At 49.7% G+C, this 22,622-nt stretch overlaps 1 protein-coding gene across 1 annotated transcript in view; it reads left to right on the top strand.

Annotated features, from left to right (window-relative positions):
• foxp4 (forkhead box P4) overlaps positions 1-22,622 on the top strand; it is a 434,368-nt gene that overhangs the window by 353,796 nt on the left and 57,950 nt on the right. Inside the window, exons 7-8 of the mRNA XM_070859285.1 lie at positions 5,680-5,884; positions 9,341-9,445. Coding sequence (XP_070715386.1) covers positions 5,680-5,884; positions 9,341-9,445 — 310 coding nt within the window. The remainder of the gene's footprint in view (positions 1-5,679; positions 5,885-9,340; positions 9,446-22,622) is intronic.

The following is a 22,622-nucleotide window of genomic DNA, read 5'->3' as shown; positions in this document are numbered from 1 at the left end:
GTATGTTGGCCTTCATAGCTAGGGGTTTTGAGTATAGGAGCAGGGAGGTCTGACTGCAGTTGTACAGGACCTTGGTGAGGCCACACCTTGAATATTGTGTACAGTTTTGGTCACCTAATCTGAGGAAGGACGTTCTTGCTATTGAGGGAGTGCAGCGAAGGTTCACCAGACTGATTCCTAAGATGGCTGGACTGACATATGAGGAGAGACTGGATCAACTGGGCCTTTATATATTGGAGTTTAGAAGGATGAGGGGGGATCTCATAGAAACATATAAAATTCTGACGGGACTGGACAGGTTAGATGCAGGAAGAATGTTCCCGATGTTGGGGAAGTCTAGAACCAGGGGACACAGTCTAAGGATAAGGGGTAAGCCATTTAGGACTGAGATTAGGAGAAACTTCTTCACTCAGAGATGTTATTAACCTGTGGAATTCTCTACCGCAGAGAGTTGTTGATACCAGTTCGTTGGCTATATGCAAGAGGGAGTTAGATATGGCCCTTATGGCTAAAGGGATCAAGGGGTATGGAGAGAAAGCAGGAAAGGGGTACTGAGGTGAATGATCAGCCATGATCTTATTGAATGGTGGTGCAGGCTCGAAGGGCCGAATGGCCTACTCCTGCACCTATTTTCTATGTTTCTATGTTTCTAACCCTCCTAACATCTTCCGCCTCCACACAATGATCCCTAATAGGCCCTGCCCTTTCTTTAGTTACCCTCTTACTCTTAATATATTTATAGAACATTTTAGGTTTTTCCTTAATTCTACTGACTAAGAATTTCTCGTGCTCTCTCTTAGCACTCCTAATATCCTTTTTAATTTTGCCTCTTAACTTTCTATATTCCTCTAAAGATTCTATAGTATTTAACCGTTAATATATGACATAAGCATCCCTTTTTTTCTTAATCCTCCCTTGTAAGTACCGAGACATCCAGGGGGCTCTAGAATAATTTTTCCCAGCCTTTTTCTTTCATAGCACATGTTTGGCCTGAGCCTTCCGGATCTCCTCCTTAAATGCCTCCCACTGTTCCACAACTGATTTACCCACAAGTAGCTGTTTCCAGTCCACTGTGGCCAAATCACTCCTTAACTTAGAAAAATTCGCTTTTCCGCAATTCAGAACTTTTATTCCAGGCCTATTCTTGTCCTTTTCCATAACCAACTTGAATCTGACTGAATTATGGTCACTGGCACCAAGTGCTCTCCCACTAATACCCCTTCCACCTGCCCAGCTTCATTCCCCAAAACTAAATCCTTCTCGTGTTGGGCTTGTTACATACAGACTAAAAAGGTTCTCTTGAATGCATTTCAAGAATTCCGCACCCTCTATACCTTCACACTAAATTTGTCCCAATCAATATTTGGATAGTTAAAATCCGCTACTATTACTACCCTATGGCTTTTGGACTTCACAGCAATTTGCCTACATATTTGCTCCTCTATCTCCCTCCCACTGTTTGGGGGTCTATAATACAGGCCCAGCATTGTGATTACCCCATTTTTAATTTTCAATTCGACACATATAGCCTCATTTGATGATCCCTCTAACATATCATCCCCCCTCACCGCTGTAATAGTTTCTTTAATCAGTACTGCAAGCCCCACCTCTTCTTTTTACCCCCCTCTCTATCTTGTTTAAAAATCCTGTAACCAGGAATATTGATCTGCCAAACCTGCCCCTCTTTCAGCCATGTTTCTGTAATGGCTATAATGTCATACTCCCAAATATCTGCCCGTGCTCTTAGCTCATCCGCCTTATTCGCTATACTCTGCAAATCCCACACTGCAGCATCATCTCCGCTGGATATTACTCAAGTCCGTGTTGAGTAGTTTTCAAGTAACTTGTGATCTGCAGGCCTGGACTAAGAATCCAGAGACAGCGAGTTCAAATCACACTCCGGGAGTTTGAGAATTTGAATTCAGTTTTTAAAAAATCTGGAAATAAAAAGTGTCAGTAAAAGTGATCATGAAGCTGTCGGATCGTCGAACGTCCACTCCAGGGCAGTACTGAGGGAGTGCCGTACTGTCAGAGGGGCAGTACTGAGGGAGTGCCGCACTGTCAGAGGGGCAGTACTGAGGGAGTGCCGCACTGTCGGAGGGGCAGTACTGAGGGAGTGCCGCACTGTCGGAGGGGCAGTACTGAGGGAGTGCCGCACTGTCGGAGGGGCAGTACTGAGGGAGCGCCGCACTGTCGGAGGGGCAGTACTGAGGGAGTGCCGCACTGTCGGAGGAGCAGTACTGAGGGAGAGCCGCACTGCCTGAGGGGCAGTACTGAGGGAGCGCCGCACTGTCGGAGGGGCAGTACTGAGGGAGCGCCGCACTGTCGGAGGGGCAGTACTGAGGGAGCGCCGCACTGTCAGAGGGGCAGTACTGAGGGAGTGCCGCACTGTCAGAGGGGCAGTACTGAGGGAGTGCAGCACTGTCGGAGGGGCAGTACTGAGGGAGCGCCGCACTGTCAGAGGGGCAGTACTGAGGGAGCGCCACACTGTCAGAGGGGCAGTACTGAGGGAGCGCCGCACTGTCAGAGGGGCAGTACTGAGGGAGTGCCGCACTGTCAGAGGGGCAGTACTGAGGGAGCGCCGCACTGTCGGAGGGGCAGTACTGAGGGAGCGCCGCACTGTCGGAGGGTCAGTACTGAGGGAGCGCCGCACTGTCGGAGGGTCAGTACTGAGGGAGCGCCGCACTGTCGGAGGGGCAGTACTGAGGGAGCGCCGCACTGTCGGAGGGGCAGTACGGAAGGAGTGCTGCACTGTCAGAGGGGCAGTACTGAGGGAGCAGTACACTGTCAGAGCGGCAGTACTGAGGGAGCAGCACACTGTCAGAGTGGCAGTACTGAGGGAGCACCGCACTGTCAGAGGGGCAGTATTGAAGGGGCGTCGCACTGTCGGAGGGGCAGTACTGAGAGAGTACTGTCGGAGGTACCATCTTTCGGATGAGACGTTAAACCAAGGCCCTGTCTGCTCTCTCAGGTGGACTTAAAAGATCCCATGGCACTGTTTTGAAGAAGAGCAGGGAGTTCTCCCCGGTGTCCTGGTCAATATTTATCCCTCAATCAACATAACAAGAACAGATTATCTGGTCATTATCACATTGTTGTTGTTGGGAGCTTGCTGTGCGCAAGTTGGCTGCCACGTTTCCCACATTACAACAGTGACTACACTCCAAAAATACTTCATTGGCTGTAAAGTGCTTTGAGACGTTGGTGGTCGTGAAAGGCGCTATATAAATGCAAGTCTGTCTTTCTTTCTAAAAATCCAACTGTTCAGTAATGTCCTTTAAGGGAGGAAATCTGCTGCCCTTACCCGGTCTGGCCTATATGTGACTCCAGACCCACAGCAATGTGGTGCACCCTTAAACTGGCCGTCTGGAGTGGCCCAGCCAGCGGGACAACTCGTGGACTGACAATAAATGCCGGCCTTTTGGCTAAGATCTGCATAACTAACCTGACCAGCCACCATGACTTCCGGGTGGTTTCTCCCTGGTCAGGAAGGTATATGCTTACATTTTTGTAAACAGGAGGTGGGTGGGATTGGTGACCCATCCACCTCCACGGAGGTGTGTGGGGGACCTGACCCATCCACCTCCATGGCACGAACCTGGTATTGCAGTACTTCCAGGAACGGTGCAGTGGCTCTAGGCCTTTTGGCTAAGAGCATTGGCGCAGAGTGATCCTTGACTGGTGCAGGGTGACCTCTGGCGTTTGACAAAGAATTGTAACGATTGGATAACGATTGGACATGAATTTAAAAAAAAAAAATAAATAAATAAATAAATGCCGGCCTTGCCAGTGACCTGCACGTCCGGAGAATACCAGGAAGGCCATTCGGCCCATCTTGGCTCATCCATCCAGAGAAAAGGTGAGAGTTTCCATCGCAGCATTAACTTTCACCTGGTTTCTCAAATTGTTTTAAAAGAAGAACCAACTGCAAGTGTCTCTCATCAAGGTCTGAAGGCACAAATCGTCAGAGCAATTGACCCACATTCTCCTGCTTCTAATTTCCACTTTAAGCTCCGTTCTTTTAACGATTCCTCTTTATATGTTAAATTAGGCAGTGCCTGTATCCCCAAACGCATCTTGCCGCCACTATTTCTCATTGAATCAAAGGCTGCAGTGATGGCTGAGACTGGGAGCTCGAGGCTATAGTCTTAACACATAAAACTACCTCAGACACTTCTCTGCCTTGGTTGTGATCTAATTAAAATATGTCCGCATTTCAATATTTTGAAAACAATTACTGATTATTTATATCTGCACTAGAAAAGTCACAATTAATGATTTTGATACAACTGGAGATTAGCAAATAAAAGGAGATTCAACCTTTGGATTTAATAAGTGCGGGCTGATCTTGCACTGCTATCAGGAAGTGCTGTGCCTCTAATTAGTGTCACATCCACAAACTGAACCCATTCAGCCACGATCACAACTCAACTCATGGCCACATCCCGCCTATACCTTTTACTAATTGCTCCCTTCGAGCTCTCACAAACATAAATTTGTTCCCTCGCAACAAGTCGTTTAGAAACTTCACTGAATATAGTTCCGCAGATCGCTCAGCGATTGAATGCACGGTGCGTCACTGAGCCGAGCGGGCTCCCGCTTCGATTCCCAGGAGGTTTTGCCAACAATGTTCCCATTAATTTTTTTGGAGGGTGCGCGGCCCATTCAGAACATCGTGGGTGCGTAATCCGTCCTATGGAAAGGCCAGCGAGCCGGCTGGGCGGGGTTCCGTGCGCTGAGCGGCTTAAGGGGAACATCGGTTGCTAAAACTCCAGGACTGTCCCGGAGACTCCAGGAATTAAAGATAATATAGGGCCCCATTGCAATTATATAGGGCCCTGGTGAGACCGCACCTGGAGTACTGTGTACAGTTTGGGTCTCCCTACCTAAGGAAGGATATACTTGCCATAGAGGGAGTGCAGCGAAGGTTCACCAGACTGATTCCTGGGATGAGGAGATTGCCCTATGAGGAGAGATTGAGTAGACTAGGCCGATATTCTCTAGAGTTTAGAAGAATGAAACATACAAAATTCTTACAGGGATTGACAGGGAGGATGTTTCCCCCGGGCTGGGGAGTCTAGAACCAGGGGTCACAGTCTCAGAATAAAGGGTCGGCCATTTAGGACTGAGATGAGGAGGAATTTCTTCACTCAGAGGGTGGTGAATCTCAAGTTACATTTACTAATAACATGTGGAACGTTGATCTTGATGTTACACTCGACAAAAGCTAATTCTGGAGCCCAAGTTAAAATCAGGTTATGTTGCACAGTGTGAATCCAGCACATTAATGTTCTGTTACTGATGTGACAGGTTCAGTAACCAGCAGGTGAGGCCTTACCATCTGAGTAGGTGTTACAATCAGTTGAGAGATGGCCATAATTCCTCAATTTTCATCGCTCCACCATTGGTGGCCGTGCCTTCAGCTGCCTGGGCCCCAAGCTCTGGAATTCACTCCCTAAACCTCTCTATCCCCTCTCTCCTCCTTAAAACCCACCTCTTTGACCAAGCTCATGGCCACCTGTCTTACTATCTCCTTCTGTGGCTCAGTGTCAGTTATGTTTGATAATGCTCCTGTGAAGCGCCCTGGGACATTTCACTACGTTAAAGATGCTATATAAAGGCAAGTTGTTGTTGTTGTCAGTGACCTTGAATTGACTCTCATCATGGTGTCATTCACAGCAATATGTCCAGCAGATCTTCAGCAACTGTGGAAAGAAGTGAGCGGGATACAAAGCATGGAGGACTCCCTGAAGAGTGAAAGTCTTGACCTCACGACCAACAGCTCCACCTCTACCTCCTTCCTCGCCTCCAAGATCTCACCTTCAATATCCCATCATTCTTTGCTGAATGGGCAGAACTCCATTCACACTCCAAAGAGAGAAAGGTAGGAAAGGGAGACCCCGACGTGGGAATAAACATCTGGCCAAGTTTAGCCTGCAACTTTGACAATCATTCTTGTACAGGGGTGGTTTATGAGGAACACAGGGACAGGAGTAGGCCATTCGGCCCCTCGAGCCTGCTCCGCCATTCAATCAGATCATGGCTGATATGGATCTCACTCCATTGACCCGCCTTTGATCCATATTCGTTGTTGCCCTTACCCAACAAAAGTCCATCTCAGTCTTGAAAATTTTGATTGAGCCAGTGAGACTTCTCAGCATCTTCAGTCGCAGGACACTGACACTGCTGGTACTGACCCAAAAGCCACATCTTGTGCCCGAGCCCATGGCTGCCTAAATGTACCACATAGTCTGAATATTGCACTGCTTTTATACCCTGGTTGAGGTGAAACTCAGCTCAGACTTTATAAGATCAGCACATCACTGCTATTGATTGTCAGGGTTAGGCTGTGTCCCTGGAGCAGATATCTCACTGACCAGTCACGTTGACCCCTGATCAGTCACACTGACCCCTGACCAGTCACATTGACCCCTGACCTGTCACACTGACCCCTGACCAGTCACATTGACCCCTGTCCTGTCACAGTGACCCCTGACCAGTCTCACTGACCCCTGACCAGTCTCACCTGACCCCTGATCTGTCACACTGACTCCTGACCAGGAGAAGCAATCTCACTAAACCTGGCAGCATCGTGTGAGGAGTATCCCACACATCTGGAACCACTGCACACCTGCTCACACCTTGCACGCCTGCACACACCTTGCACACCTGCTCACACTTTGCACACTTGCACACACTTTGCCCACCTGCTCACACCTAGCATACCTGCTCATACCTTGCACACCCGCTCACACCTTTGACACGTGCAGTTAGTCCCCAGTGTTGGGGGATAGACCATCAGTGGCAAGTGCCCATTTCTGGCCTGTACTAGCTCATGTACCGGCTGACCCAACACGAGTGTGTATCCTTGCTGCCAATGAACCCCTCGGAGGGAGGGGGTTGTGCTGGGTGCCTTGTCCAGGGGAAGTTTCTCTGGGTGTCTCTAGTGGTGCTTTGATTACATGGTCTCCTCCGCACAGTACTTTTGATTGTCAGAGGCTAACTTGTGAAGAAGAAAGGAAAGAACTTGCATTTATATAGCGTCTTCCACATCCCGAGATTATACTCATTGTTGCAACCCCACAAACAGTAATATGATGAATGAGCTGTTTTAGTGATGTTGGCCCAGGACACTGCCCTTCTTCCAGTAGTGCCATACAATCTTTTTACCTGAGCATTGCAGTGTCAGCTTGATTTATGTGTTCGAGTCTCCGGAGTGGGACTTGAACCCAAGACTCAGTGAGAGAGCTATCCACTGAGCCAGGGCCAAGACACGCACGATAAGTAGGGTGTACCACCAGGGTCCGCACTGATCCAGGGATCCCAGTGGTCACACTGACCCAATGACCCCAGGGACCATCATCATCATCATAGGCAGTCTCTCGGAATCGAGGAAGACTTGCTTCCACTCTAAACATGAGTCCTTAGGTGGCTGAACAGTCCAATACGAGAGCCACAGTCCCTGTCACAGGTGGGACAGATTGAAGGAAAGGGTGGGTGGGACTGGTTTGCTGCACGCTCCTTCCGCTGCCTGCGCTTGCTTTCTGCATGCTCTCGGCGTTGAGACTCGAGGTACTCAGCGCCCTCCCGGATGCACTTCCTCTACTCAGGGCGGTCTTTGGCCGGGGACTCCCAGGTGTCAGTGGGGATGTTACTCGAACTGCACCAACTGGCCACCACGGGTGACGGTATCTGTGGGCACTGCCTGCTCTGCACACAGTGTCGGGAAAGCAGATGCTCCAGCTCTCAGCCACTCGTCTACACAAGGCAACTGGAGTATTATTTTACGAATGAAAGAAACACAGTGATGTTGGTGCATCAGCCCAGTGACTTACGACAGCGGGAAAGAGGGACAGCTGCTGATAGAATGGGGAAAGGAAACTCACAATTAAAACAGAACATTCTGGAAATGCAGCGCAGGTCTATCAGCATCTGTAAAGACAGGTTAATACTTCAGGTGGAAAGGGCTGATATGTCTGTGATGAAGAGATTTGGCCCCAAGCATTAATCTATTTCTTTCAGAAACCTGTGCCATGCGTTCCGTCATTTTTATAATCAGCTCCCTGGGATTTGGAAACTTCCTAAATATATTTATAATGACAATTTCAGGATATATATTTCCCCAAAACTAGCTAATTCTTTATTTTCTTATTTCTTCCACCTCAATTTTCACCCCTCACCTCCTGAAGATGCTGACTCGTGCTCAGGTATAACTCTCCACTCTCACCTCTGAGTCAGAAGGTTGTGAGTTCAAGTCCACAACAGGGACTCGAGCACAGAATACAGGCTGAGGCTGAGGGAACGCCGCACTGTCGGAGGGGCAGTACTGAGGGAGCGCCGCACTGTCGGAGGGACAGTACTGAGGGAGCGCCGCACTGTTGGAGGGGCAGTACTGAGGGAGCGCCGCACTGTCGGAGGGGCAGTACTGAGGGAGCACCACACTGTCGGAGGGGCAGTACTGAGGGAGCGCCGCACTGTCGGAGGGGCAGTACTGAGGGAGCACCACACTGTCAGAAGGGCAGTACTGAGGGAGCGCCACACTGTCGGAAGGGCAGTACTGAGGGAGCGCTGCACTGTCGGAGGGACAGGACTGAGGCAGTGCTGCACTGTTAGAGGGGCAGTACTGAGGGAGTGCCGCACTGTTGGAGGTGCAGTCTTGCATATGAGACGTTAAACTGAGGTCCTGTCTGCCCTCTCAGGTGAACACTAAATCCCACAGCACTATTTCAAAGAAGAGCAGGGAAGTTCTCCCTGGTATCCGTGGGCCAATATTTACCCTTCAGCCAACATCACTAAAAAATTGATTATCTGATATTTTTCTCGTTGCTGTTTGTGGGGGAAGATAGTGGGGGTTAGTGAGGTGGATGAATTTCATGGAGCGGAGAAGAGGATTAGTATTCTTCCTGAACCAACAGAGAATTGTCGGGGTCTTGGCCAGGGCTGCCGGGGTCCGACTGACATCACAGAAGCCCGATGTGCACGGCTGGTATCCGGGCAGTGTCCCGGGCCGTCTATTTCAACGCCCCCACTAAAATGGAAGCTGTCTGAACATTGTCAGCCCTGGGGCGGTAAGTTCCAGCATGCTATCGGCCTGCTCCTGTCCGAAAACGGGGACGTAAATCGTGCATGGATTGAAACTTTCTACCCAACCCCTCGAACCCCCGAGATATCTCCGAGGCAGCCCACAACAGCAGAGAGTTTTTTAACACCAAAGGCCTTTGGTCCGATGTTTAATTCTGAGCCCTTTGCTGCGGGATGAGATGTGAAGTTCAGCTCCTCTTTCCCCCATGGTTTGTGTGAGAGTGACTAACCCTCCAATCTCTGCTCTGTCCTTCCCCAGCTTGTCCCATGAAGAAGCCACAGGTGTGCACCCGCTGTTCGGACACGGAGAATGCAAGTGGCCCGGCTGCGAAGCCCTGTGTGACGACATGGGCCAGTTTTTAAAGTAGGTATCGGGGGCGGGGGGTTAATTTTGTGGGCGAGGGTGCTGGAGCACGGGATTATATTGTCAACTTAGGACGTTGTTGAGCTCAGCGTGGCACAAAAAAAAAATTAGAAGGAAAATTGGTCATAAATTCAAAGATTTCAAAATTCTCATCCTTATTTTCAAATCCCTCCATGGCCCTCGCCCCTCCCTATCTTTGTAAACTTCTCCAGCCCCACAACCCCCCGAGATCTCTCCGCTCCTCTAATTCTGTCCTCCTGAACATCCCTGATTATAATCGCTCCACCATCGGTGGCCGTGCCTTCTGTTGCCTGGGCCCCAAGCTCTGGAACTCCCTCCCTAAACCTCTCCACCTCTCTACCTCTCTTTCCTCCTTCAAGACGTTCCTTAAAACCTACCACTTTGACCAAGCTTTTGGTTACCTGCGCTAATTTCTGCTTATGCGGCTCGGTGTCAAATCTCAGAATACTCCTGTGAAGCGTCGTGGGTCGTTTCACTATGTTAAAGGCACTATATAAATACAAGTTGTTGGTGTTGTAAATATAGGATAGTCACCAAGAAACCCAATGGGGAATTCAGGAGAAACTCCTTTACCCAGAGAGCGGTGAGAATGTGGAACTCGCTGCCACAGGGAGGGGTTGAGGTGAATAGTATCGATGCATTTAAGGGGAAGCTGGATAAACACATGAGGGAGAAAGGAATAGAAGGAGATGGTGATGGGGTGAGATGGAGAGGGGTGGGAGGGGGCTGGTGTGGAGAATAAACCCTGGCACGGAGCGGTGGGCCGAATGGCCTGTTTCTGTGCCGTACACTCAATGCAGTTCTATGTAAATTTTGTTTCAAACAATTTAGCATTTACTTTAAGGATTTTGCATCATCCCCATTAATTTTTATTTTAAGATCATAAAAAAATAGTGGAAAGTGTCCCTTTGGAACCCAGCGAAGCAGTGACTCCGTGTCGCGATATTCTCACAAGGCCCCACGACGCGTTAGTCATTGGGCCTGGCGCATTAGCTGCAGTGTTTAGTCGATGTTTTATGGCCTGATGCATAATTGTAGAAGTTTATTTAGCCAATTAGCTGAGATGTGCAAACAGTCAATCTGTTAACAACACCTCTACCAGTAAACGCTCCCAGGTACTGATCTCATTAGTGAAGTGCTTTCGATAGCAAGGGAGTGGTGATGGGACAAGTACCAGGGGAGACAATCATTGAATGCAACATTTAACGACAATCCAGGCTTCCAGTGGTAGCTGATTTACGGGATCTCACTATGTCACGGAAAGGCATTGGATTCAGAAATGATTCCCTGTTTCTTCACTTAACACTTGGATTTCTAAGGAGGAACTCTGAAGCAGCTTTCCGAGAGCTGGAACAGTGTCATCAAAGGAATTGCTGCAATGTTTCCCAGGGATTTTATCAATCGTGCTATTTAAAAAATAAAGCAAGTGAAATGCTGGGACCCCTCAACGGGTCAGGCAGCATCTGGGGAGACAGCGGCTGGTGAATGTTAGAGTGGGGAGATATTCAAATACAAAGCATTTAAACAGGAAACACTCGTGCGCTCACGCATGAATTTATAAAAACGCACAGCCATGCACGTACAGACACAAAACTATACAGACACTCACACACACACACTCACACATACACATTCATACACTCACACACACTCACATACACTCATACAGACACACTCACATTCATACACACACTCACATTCAAACACACACACTCACACGCACACACTCTTACATGCACACACACACACACACTCACACACACATTCCCTCACTCACACTCACACACACATTCACACATACACTCACACACACTCATACACACACTCACCCACACTCACACACATTCATTCACTCACACTCACACACACATTCACACACACACACTCACACACACATTCACACACACTCACACACACATTCACACACACACACTCACTCACACACTCTCACACACACACACACACTCACACGCACACACTCTTACATGCACACACTCACACTCACACTCACACACACACTCACACAAACATTCATTCACTCACACTCACACACACATTCACACACACACACACACACACACATTCTCACATTCACACACACTCACTCTCACACTCTCTCGCACACACACACTCACACACACACACACTCACTCACTCACACACTCACACACACACACACACATTCACACACACACTCACACACACTCACACTCTCACACTCACACACACTCTCACACACACTCGATCAATGAGTGTACAACAGACCCAGACACGGTGAGGAAAACCCCCAGTGGGGGAGAGCTTTGGGAACCCGAGGCCCAAAGTCCCCTGTTCCCCCCGCGCTCGCTACACCCCCAAACGGCACGGCTCGCGTTACTCTGTGACTCTGTCCCAAAATGGTATTTTCTGAAAGAAACTCATTTCCAATTGGATGAATCAGCACTGAACTGCTTCCATCGTTATCGAAGGAGCGGGTTCTATAGATTGACCAGTCGCTCGCTGAACCATTGCTTGCACAGACTAGTTTTGAGATTGCGATGTTGATGTGTGAAAGGGTTGGGGACCCTGCAGGGCACAGGGCTTGGAGCGGAGATGCTGTGCGATGAAGCCACCACAATGGAAGTCTTTGCTCCGAGATCGCCACACAACGATTGCACGGGTAGTGTGGCTGTTCCTTGTGGGTTCATCTTGTCACGGTCTGGGATTAACTCAACTGAAGGCATGACCCGGTGATGTAACACTCTGGGCTGAGCTTGTCAGATTCATCACACCGCTTCTGCCAGGTTGCAAAACCCAATAAGAATGCTCTTTTATGACTGCCTGTAGCCCCGTGTCAGATGCGTTGATTGCTGGGGCTCCTGGTGTTTTCGAGTTCTGACTGGAAAGAACGGCAATTGATTCCAACTGACCATGTGGTGCACCTGCCAGGATAGATTCGATTCGGAGCAGGATTTTGTATTCAATGTTATACATGAATAGGAATTCTAAACAACAGAATGAGGTTTGGGCCATTGCATTTCTGAAAAACGGAAGTATGTGGGGGTTGGTTCATTGTGATTAGATGCAATCGGAGTGAAGTGGAGGTGTGTGATTCATTAGAATTCTAGCTGTATATTGGGCATGAGTTTATTGACTTCAAATCCCTCCATGGGCTCGCCCCTCCCTATCTCTAACCTCCTCCAGCCCTATAACCCTCCCAGATCTCTGCCCTCCTCCAGTTCTGGCCTCTTGCACATCGCTCGATTTCCATCGCTCCACCATTGGTGACCGTGCCTTCAGCTGCCTGGGCCCCAAGCTCTCTCCCTCTCTAAACATCTGTGCCTCTCTCTCCTCCTTTAAGACGCTGCTTAAAACCTTCCTCTTTGACTGAGCTTTTGGTCGCCTGTCCCACTATCTCCTTATGTGCTCGGTGTCAAATTTTGTCTGATAATCGCTCCTGGGATGTTTGACTGTGTTAAAGGCACTATATAAAGGCACGTTGATGTTGTCTTTAATCAGTAATGTCCGATATCTGATATTTGAGATCTGGTTTCTCGGGCTCAATGATGCAAGTACATGCGTTCTTGTACATGGCTGGTGTCTACGGTTAATGATCCTTACACTACGGTTCACCCGACCCAGTGACTACAGGCAACGATGGCTGGGTGGATCAGTCAGTTGCCAACTCGACATATTGGAGGTGTCATCAAATAACCTCCCACCCCCACACTCCCGCTATTGGTCACCCAACCCGTCCATCATCACAAAGCCCCATCCCCAGGCTCCCGCCACTGGTCACCCAACCCGTCCATCATCACAAAGCCACACCCCCAGGCTCCCGCCACTGGTCACCTAACCTGTCCATCATCACAAAGCCCCACCCCCAGACTCCTGCTATTGGTCACTCGACCCGTCCATCCCACGGCCAATTGGAAAGCGAACAGACTCTTCATTATCTGATCGGATGATTCTTAACTTCTGATTCTTTTTCTCCCAACTCCAAGTTATTTTTTAGCGCTGCTATGATTTTTCTCCTGGGTTTTCGGTCGCGGCAATGCCTGGTTGATTTACTGCCGGCATTATTGTGTTAGTTGTTTAAGCAGAGTATTCTAGGCAAACCGCCAAGGACCAATCTGCAGTGCATCGCCAGGATTAAAGAGAGTAATGGTGAGAGAATTGGATGAAGAAAGAATAGTGGTTTTCTGACTGAACTTTATTGAGCAGTCTGAGCCTATATTCTCTGGAGTTTAGAAGAATGAAAGGTGAAATCATTGAAACATACAAAATACTTACAGGGATTGACAGGGTAGATGTAGGGAGGATGTTTCCCCCGGGGCTGGAGAGTCTGGAACCAGGGGTCACAGTCTCAGAATAAGGGGTCGGCCATTTAGGACTGAGCTGAGGAGAAACTTCTTCACTCAGAGGGTGGTGAATCTTTGGAACTCTCTGCCCCAGAGGGCTGTGGAGGCTCAGTCTTTGAGTATATTCAAGGCTGAAATCGATAGATTATTGGATATTAAAGGAATCAAGGGATATGGGGATCGGGCGGGAAAGTGGAGTTGAGGTCGAAGATCGATGACCAGCCGTGATCTTATTGAATGGCGGAGCAGGCTCGAGGGGCCGAATGGCCTCCTGCTCCTTATCCTTATGTTTCTGTGAATGTTCGGGGTTTAAAACGCCGCTGATTGTTGGAGGGAGGGAAGTCTGTGGGCGGTGAGGATTTTCACAGTCGAGGTTGTCATGTATCTTACATTATTATATATAACTGTATTCTAACATGCTATACATGACTGTAATAAGATATGACCTGTAACCACCAGCATACCTTACCACCGGGGGTGCACTTGCAAGCGACAGGTATATAAGGACAGGTCTCAGGCAAGTGCAGCATTCCAGAGCTGTGAAATAAAGGTGCAGGTCCAGAGTGACCTTGACTTCACTACATGCCTCGTGTGAATCTGTACTGAGGGTACAGGACTTTACAGTGGCGACGAATTACGGGATTACAGAATCCACAGAATGGCGAACAACGGATCAGATGAAAAGTACAATGCGGGAGACAATTGGGAGGACTTTATAGAAAGGCTCCAGCAAAGCTTTGTAACCAAAGACTGGTTAGGCGACGATAAGGCAGACAAGAGAAGAGCCCATCTCTTGACCAGCTGTGGCTCGAAAACATACGCTTTAATGAAGGATCTGTTGGCACCTGAGAAACCAGCAAGCAAGTCATTTGAAGAATTGAGCACACTGGTAAGAGACCACCTGAAGCCAGCGAGCAGCCTACACATGGCCAGACACAGATTCGACAAATACAGACGCTGTGTGGGCCAGAGCATACCCGACTTCGTGGCAGAACTTCGGAGGTTAGCTAGTTTATGTTAGTTCTCCGATGAACTGAGGAGAGAAATGCTGAGAGACTTTTTCATTGAAGGAATAGGCCACGCAGGCATATTCCGAAAGCTCATCGAGACCAAGAACCTGACCTTAGAGGCAGCAGCACTGGTTGCACAGACAATCATGGTAGCGGAAGAAGAAACGAGGTTGATTTACAATGCAGCTACGACAACTAACGAAATATCGGAACAAGAAGTTCACAGCATTAGAAAACCTGCTACCCCCACACACAGACAAAACTGAGAGAACAGGCTCTCGACAGCAAGCAGAAGCCATCAAGGGCCACAGGAACGGCCGTTCACACCTCATCAACCCACAATGCGAGCAATCAACTACAAACTGAGAGAAGCTCAAGAGAGATCAGCCAGACGCAGCTCATTCTTTGGAAACACCTTGAACAATGGAACAGGTCTGTGCTGGAGGTGTGGGGGTGGGCACGCGTCAAGGGAATGTCGATTTCAGCAGGCTGTTTGCAGAAATTGTGTATATACAGGGCATTTGGCCCGCATGTGCAAAAATACGGCAGCTCGGCTGGTATACGAATCGGATGGGTCAGAAAGCGGACCAGAAAATGGTGGGGACAGTACCCGGGACACCGATGTACAGCGGGTCAACACGATCAATGGCTGCTGCTCTACAACAGGATGCCTCCGACAATGATGAGGGTCCTACTCAACGGGATATCTGTCAACATGGAGCTGGATACGGGAGCGAGTCAATCTCTCATGGGCGCTCAACAATTTGAACAACTGTGGCCGCATAAAAGAGACAGACCAAAACTCACAAGGGTCGACACCAAACTAAGGACCTATACCAAAGAAATCGTACCAGTCCTCGCCATGCTCTCTGTCACACACAAAGGGACAGTGAACCGACTTTCCCTGTGGATTGTCCCCGGGGACCCCCAAGCACTGCTGGGGAGATGCTGGCTGACAAAAATAAACTAGAAATGGGATGATGTCCATGCCATGTCATTAGAGGAACGGACCTCCTGCTCAACAGTTATAAAGCGATTTGAACATCTCTTTCAACCAGGTGTGGGCACTTTCAAAGGGGCCAAAGTCAAAATCTACATCACACAGGATGCTAGACCGGTCCATCACAAGGCCAGAGCTGTACCCCATGTGATGAGGGAAAAGATTGAACACGAACTAGACAGGCTTCTGCGGGAAGGCATTATATCACCTGTGGAATTTAGCGACTGGGCAAGTCCCATCGTCCCAGTCATGAAGCCTGATGGATCCGTACGAATCTGTGGGGACTACAAATCTACCATAAACAGAGTCCCCCTACAGAACCAGTACCTGCTGCCCAGAGCGGAGGGCATATTTGCCACATTGGCTGGAGGTAAACTTTTCTCAAAGTTAGACCTCACATCTGCGTATATGACGCAAGAATTGACCGAGGAATCCAAGCTACTCACCACCATCAACACACATCGAGGCCTTTTCATGTACAATCGATGCCCATTCGGCATCAGGTCGGCAGCTGCCATATTCCAGCGCAACATGGAGAGTCTGCTCAAGTCCATCCCGGGGACGGTTGTATTTCAAGACGACATACTTATCACGGGCAGGGACACCGACTCCCATCTCCGTAATTTGGAGGAAGTACTAAAGCGGTTGGATCGGGTAGGCCTACGAGTCAAGAAATCCAAGTGCCTGTTTCTCGCACCCGAGGATGAATTTTTGGGCAGAAGGATTGCCACTGATGGAATCCGCCCAACAGAGTCCAAAACAGAAGCAATTCGCCTGGCACCCAGGCCCCGGAATGTCTCAGAACTGCGCACCTTTCTCGGGCTACTCAATTACTTTGGGAACTTTATGCAGAACTTAAGCACGCTGCTAGAGCCTCTCCATGTGCTACTCAGGAAGGGGTGCAATTGGTTTTGGGGGGACGCCCAGGAACGCGCCTTCAATAAGGCACGCAACCTTCTGTGTTCCAACAGTGTTTTGACTTTCTTTGACCCAGGTAAAAAGCTAGTTCTCACATGCGATGCGTCAGCGTATGGGGTCGGGTGTGTTTTGCAACATGTCAATAGTGCGGGCAAATTACAACCCATAGCTTATGCCTCCAGGTCACTTTCGCGGGCGGAGCGCAGTACGGAATGGTAGAGAAGGAGGCGCTCGCGTGCATGTATGGTGTCAAAAAGATGCACCAATACCTTTTCGGGGCCAAGTTCGCGTTAGAAACCGACCACAAGCCCCTCACATCCCTCCTATCTGAGAGCAAGGCAATAAACGCCAACGCCTCGGCGCGAATTCAACGGTGGGCACTCATGTTGGCATCCTACGACTATACCATAAGGCACAGACCAGGCACAGACAACTGTGCCGGCGCTCTCAGCAGGCTACCCCTGGTGACCACGGAAGGGTCTGACGAACAGGACTGTGAGATAGTCATGGCAATCAATGCCTTTGAGTTCACAGGTTCGCTCATGATGGCTTGCCAAGTCAGAGCCTGGACGGCCAGCGACCCCACGTTATCTTTAGTAAAAAGATGTGTCCTAACCGGTGACTGGGCAGAGGCTCACGATGCCTGCCCGAGGAATTAAAACCCTTTCACAGGCGCATGCATGAGCTATCACTACAAGCAGACTGCCTGATGTGGGGCAGCCGAGTAGTCATGCCTCTGCGAGGCAGAGAGGCATTTGTCCGGGAGCTCCACCGCGAGCACCCGGGGATCGTTCTCATGAAGGCCATAGCCAGATCCCACGTCTGGTGGCCTGGTATTGACGCGGACTTGGAGCTCTGCGTCCGAAGGTGCACCTTTTGTGCCCAACTTAGCAATGCTCCCAGGGAGGCTCCACTGAGCCTCTGGCCCTGGCCTACCAAACCGTGCTCGCGGGTGCACGTAGACTATGCGGGCCTATTCATGGGCAAAATGTTCCTCGTAGTTGTAGATGCATTTTCAAAGTGGATCGAATGCTCTATTTTAAACTCGAGCACAACCTCCACCACTGTGGAGAGCCTCGCAACCATGTTTGCAATGCACGGAATCCCTGACATATTGGTCAGTGACAATGGTCCGTGCTTCACCAGCGCAGAATTCCAAGACTTTATAATTGACCACGGCATAAATCACGTCAAGACGGCACCGTTCAAGCCGGCCTCCAACGACCAGGCGGAGAGAGCAGTGCAAATCATTAAACAAGGCATGCTTAAAATCCAAGGTCCCACGCTGCAGGGTTGCCTGTCGCGACTGCTGCTGGCATACAGATCTCGTCCGCACTCACTGACTGGGATCCCCCCCGCGCAACTGTTGATGAAAAGGACTTTAAAAACAAGGCTCTCATTAATCCTCCCAGATATGCACGAAATCTTTGAGACAAAGCGCCGTAAGCTGACTGAGTACCATGACAGAAATTCGAGGGGGAGATGGAATGAGATAGGGGACAAAGTGTTTGTACTAAACTATGGCAGGGGTCCCAAATGGCTTTAAGGGACAGTAACGGGCAAGGAAGGAAACAGGCTACTAGTAGTACAAATGGACAATGGCAAAACCTGCCGGAGGCATGTAGACTAAGTCAAAAGCAGATTTACCAACAACACTGCGGAACCAGAGGCAGACTACAATGTGGAACTCGCACCACACCTGGTGGACAGACAGAGGGAACAACCTGAGGAAAGGGCAATCCCAACAGACAGCCCAGGCGAGTCAACAACAATCACACCAATCGAAACAGACAGCCCAGGCGAGATACCAGCAACCACACCCAAAGAAAAACAGACACCAAGGCAAACAAGTGAACCACAACTCAGACGCTCCACGCGAGAGCGTAGACCACCTGAGAGACTGAACCTATAAAGACAATAAGACCTTGGGGGAGGGTGATGTTTTGTATCTTACATCATTATATATAACTGTATCCTAACATGCTATACATGACTGTAATAAGATATGACCTGTAACCAGCAACATACCTTACCACCAGGGGTGCACTTGCAAGAGACAGGTATATAAGGACAGGTCTCAGGCAAGTGCAGCATTCCAGAGCTGTGAAATAAAGGTGCAGGTCCAGAGTGACCTTGACTTCACTACATGCCTCGTGTGAATCTGTACTGAGAGGACAGGACTTTACAGAGGTCCTCAGAAAGAATGAGTTAGAGTACGAGGCAGAGTGTGGATTTTAGCACAGGGAAGGTGCAGGGAGTGCATTGGATGGGGTATCAGGAGCTTTGGAGGGACAAGAGAGAAAAGTCCAAAGGAGTACTGACCATCGGCTTATTGGCAAACTGGCGAGAAGGGAGAGACAGGAAGAATTGCGGGGGTGGGGGGTGCTGACTGCAATGGATCGTGTGCCCCCTTTACATCTCTCCCAAAACCACACAGTGCAGAAGGGGGCCATTCGGCCCCTCTTGCCCGTGGGCTCTCTGAAAGAGCTGCCCAATTAGTCCCCCCACACCACCCCCACCCTTTCCCCATAGTCACCTTGACCAAACCTCTGGATCCAGAGATAATCCCATTGCCCGGTATGCTCAGAGCCCAGCCCCACTCCCCTGCGATCTTCCTCGTGTCTATGGGCCTGTGGGACCCTGCGCTGTCGCCCCTCACCCCTCCCCCTCCTCTCAAAGGGAAAGCAAAGGAATGCCATTAGAGCTGTCCCAACATCCATTGGGCATGTGAAACGGTTCCATCGACCTTGGAGGAACAGTGGGTTAGTGCGGGCCTTCAGTCAGACTGGCCCATGGATAACAGCCAAGTCTTCATCGCACGGAGATATTCCCTTACCCATGCCTCTCGCTCCATACCTGCCTTGTACCAGCTCATTGCAATCGGGAGCAAGCACCTCTCCCCGTTATTAGCAAAGTGCTTGATCAACAGCAGTAACTTGTATTTATATAGCGCCTTTAACATAGTAAAACGTCCCAAGGTGCTTCACAGAAGCGATTATCAAACGAAATTTGACACCGAGACACATAAGAGGAAACTAGGGCAGGTGAGAGGTAGGTTTTAAGGAGCATCTTAAAGGAGGAGCGGGAGATAGAGAAACGGAGAGGTTCAGGGAGGGAATTCCAGAGCTCCAATGGTGGAGCGAAGGAAATCGGAGATGCACAAGCGGCCGGAATTGGAGGAGCGGCGAGATCTCGTGGGTCTGGAGCGGTCGAGATCCCGTCTCCTCTGTCTTTGACCTTTGGCACCACGTGTGCCGGGAGTTGTGGGTGGGTGACCGGAGTGCCTGTGGTGAGCGAACGCTTGCCCGTGAGTATGGACAGCGCGGGAGCATGAGGCAGGCTTCAGTCCGTTGTCCCCGTCTGGTGAGGAACAGCGAGCGAGTGCGGAGTGTCACCACACAAATTGTTTTCACGCTCCGTCACCAGTTTACTTTAATTAGCTCATTTGCAATTAGATCTCTTTGTTGCTAGGATGTTAGGAAAGACATCAAAGGCAAGTGTTTGTGTGTTTGCCAACTCGCTGACACTCGAGAGGATTGAAAAATAACTAGGAGTGATAAAAGGCGTCAGATCTGAGGATACAAAATGAAGTAAACACACATTTATCTTTTCTTCTGACTAAAATGATTAGACAGTTACAAATACAATAAACTACAACCAGACACAGTTTGATAAGTTCACCCTTGACGCGCCTCATCCCACCGCGAGGCGGATAGTAATTTAGTGACGTTCTGAAGGAAGTCAGACGATTTTTGTTGGGGAAGGGTATTAAGGGTTACAGAACCAAGGCGGGTAGATGGGTTAAGACACAGATCAGCTGCGATCTCATTGAATGGCAGAACAGGCTCAAGGGGCTGAACGGCCTCCTCCTGTTCCTCGGTTCCTCAGGCTGAGGAAGGTGAGCTCGACAATTGCCGGATCCTGCGAAATGAGGAGATGGTGTGATGAATCTGGATTCCAACACAGCCAGGATGTCAGGAGGGGAAGATTAAGTAGCGGGGTATGGTTGGAGTTAAGGAGGAAGAGGGAAGCAGGTGCAAGGAAAAAATGTCCCTGGCAGTGTTGAGGAATGAGTGTGTTGCTCTGCAGTCTCTGTGGCCACTCGCTGTGGGGTGTGTGGGCTGTGTACAACACACCTGAGCCCAATCCACTTACACCCGACATACACATGCACCTTCCAAAACGGCCCGCTGGATAGTCGACCCTCACTGATCCAGCAATACCAAAGCCAATTGCAGCAGCCTTAATCCTTACCCTGTCTGGGATTAACTGCCTCAGGACAAACCCGCCACCTCTACCCCCTAGAAGGACAAGGGCAGCAGGCGCATGGGAACACCATCACCTCCACATTCCCCTCCCAGTCACACACCTGACTTGGAAATATATCGGCCGTTCCTTCATCGTCGCTGGGTCACAATCCTGGAACTCCCTCCCTAACAGCACTGTGGGAGCACCTTCACCACACGGACTGCAGCGGTTTAAGAAGGCGGCTCACCACCACCTTCTCAAGGGCAATAAATGCTGACCTTGCCAGCAATGCTCATATCCTGTGAATGAATAAATTTAAATAAAACAAGACCGGGTTTTGTGGGCTGTGTGGCTCAGTGCAGTAGGCCCATTGAGCATTACTGGACCGGTGTCAGTGACCCATTTGAGGTGAGTTAGTCTGAAAAAGCCCCTTCACCCAAACTGGTGGGAGCAGAGAGAGCGTATCCCTTCAAAGTAGTCACAGGCTGATAGTAGAAGTGGGCTGGAACATTCAGCCTTTCTCTGTTCTGGCCCACACTCAAACACACACACACACACACACACACACACAAACACACGCATACACACACACACACATGCACACACACCCACGCTCACACACCGACATGCGCACATGCTGACACACACACATACGCTCACACATAGACACACATGCACACACACATTTACATACATTCTCTCTCACACACATCATCATCATCATAGGCAGTCCCTCGGAATCGAGGAAGACTTGCTTCCACTCTTAAAATGAGTCCTTAGGTGGCTGAGCAGTCCAATACGAGAACCACAGGCCCTGTCACAGGTGGGACAGACAGTGGTTGAAGGAAAGGGTGGGTGGGGAGTCTGGTTTGCCGCACGCTCCTTCCGCTGCCTGCGCTTGATTTCTGCATGCTCTCGGCGACGAGACTCGAGGTGCTCAGCGCCCTCCCGGATGCATTTCTTCCACTTAGGGCAGTCTTTGGCCAGGGACTCCCAGGTGTCAGTGGGGATTTTGCACTTTATCACGGAGGCTTTGAGGGTGTCCTTGTAACGTTTCCTCTGCCCACCTTTAGCTCGTTTGCCATGAAGGAGTTCCGAGTCGAGAGCTTGCTTTGGAAGTCTCGTGTCTGGCATGCGGACAATGTGACCTGCCGAGTGGAGCTGGTCGAGTGTGGTCAGTGCTTCAACACACACACACTCACACACAGACGCGCTCTCGCACACAAACACGCGCGCACACACACAGACAGACATCAGGCACTCACATGCACACACATCCCTGGTCAGTACCGAGAGTGCTGAGTCACGGTTGTGCAGTGTTGTTCTGAACTACTGTTGTTGAACAGCGCTTGATTGCTTGTGGTCCTGACAGACAGTGCCCCATTGTTCAAGGTAATGGAATAAAGTCTCAGTACTGTGTGCAGAAAGGGGCTCTGTAATGTTGTTTAAGAGGGAGGGTGAGGTCATTCTATTTTCTTTAATCATCGATGCCGGGCAGAGATGGAGAGAAGTTATCTGGTCCCCTGTGAATCGCGCATGAGATCATTGTTATGAAGTCACTGGCCTTGCAGCTGGTGGGTGAGGGGGCGGGGAAAGGCCCGGGAAGGAGCTTCTGCAGAAACCCCATCGTGTCGCCCAAG

The sequence above is a fragment of the Pristiophorus japonicus genome, chromosome 17 (assembly GCF_044704955.1).
Source record: "Pristiophorus japonicus isolate sPriJap1 chromosome 17, sPriJap1.hap1, whole genome shotgun sequence".
NCBI classification, from domain to species: domain Eukaryota; kingdom Metazoa; phylum Chordata; class Chondrichthyes; family Pristiophoridae; genus Pristiophorus; species Pristiophorus japonicus.
This window is presented reverse-complemented; position numbering and strand designations above follow the sequence as displayed.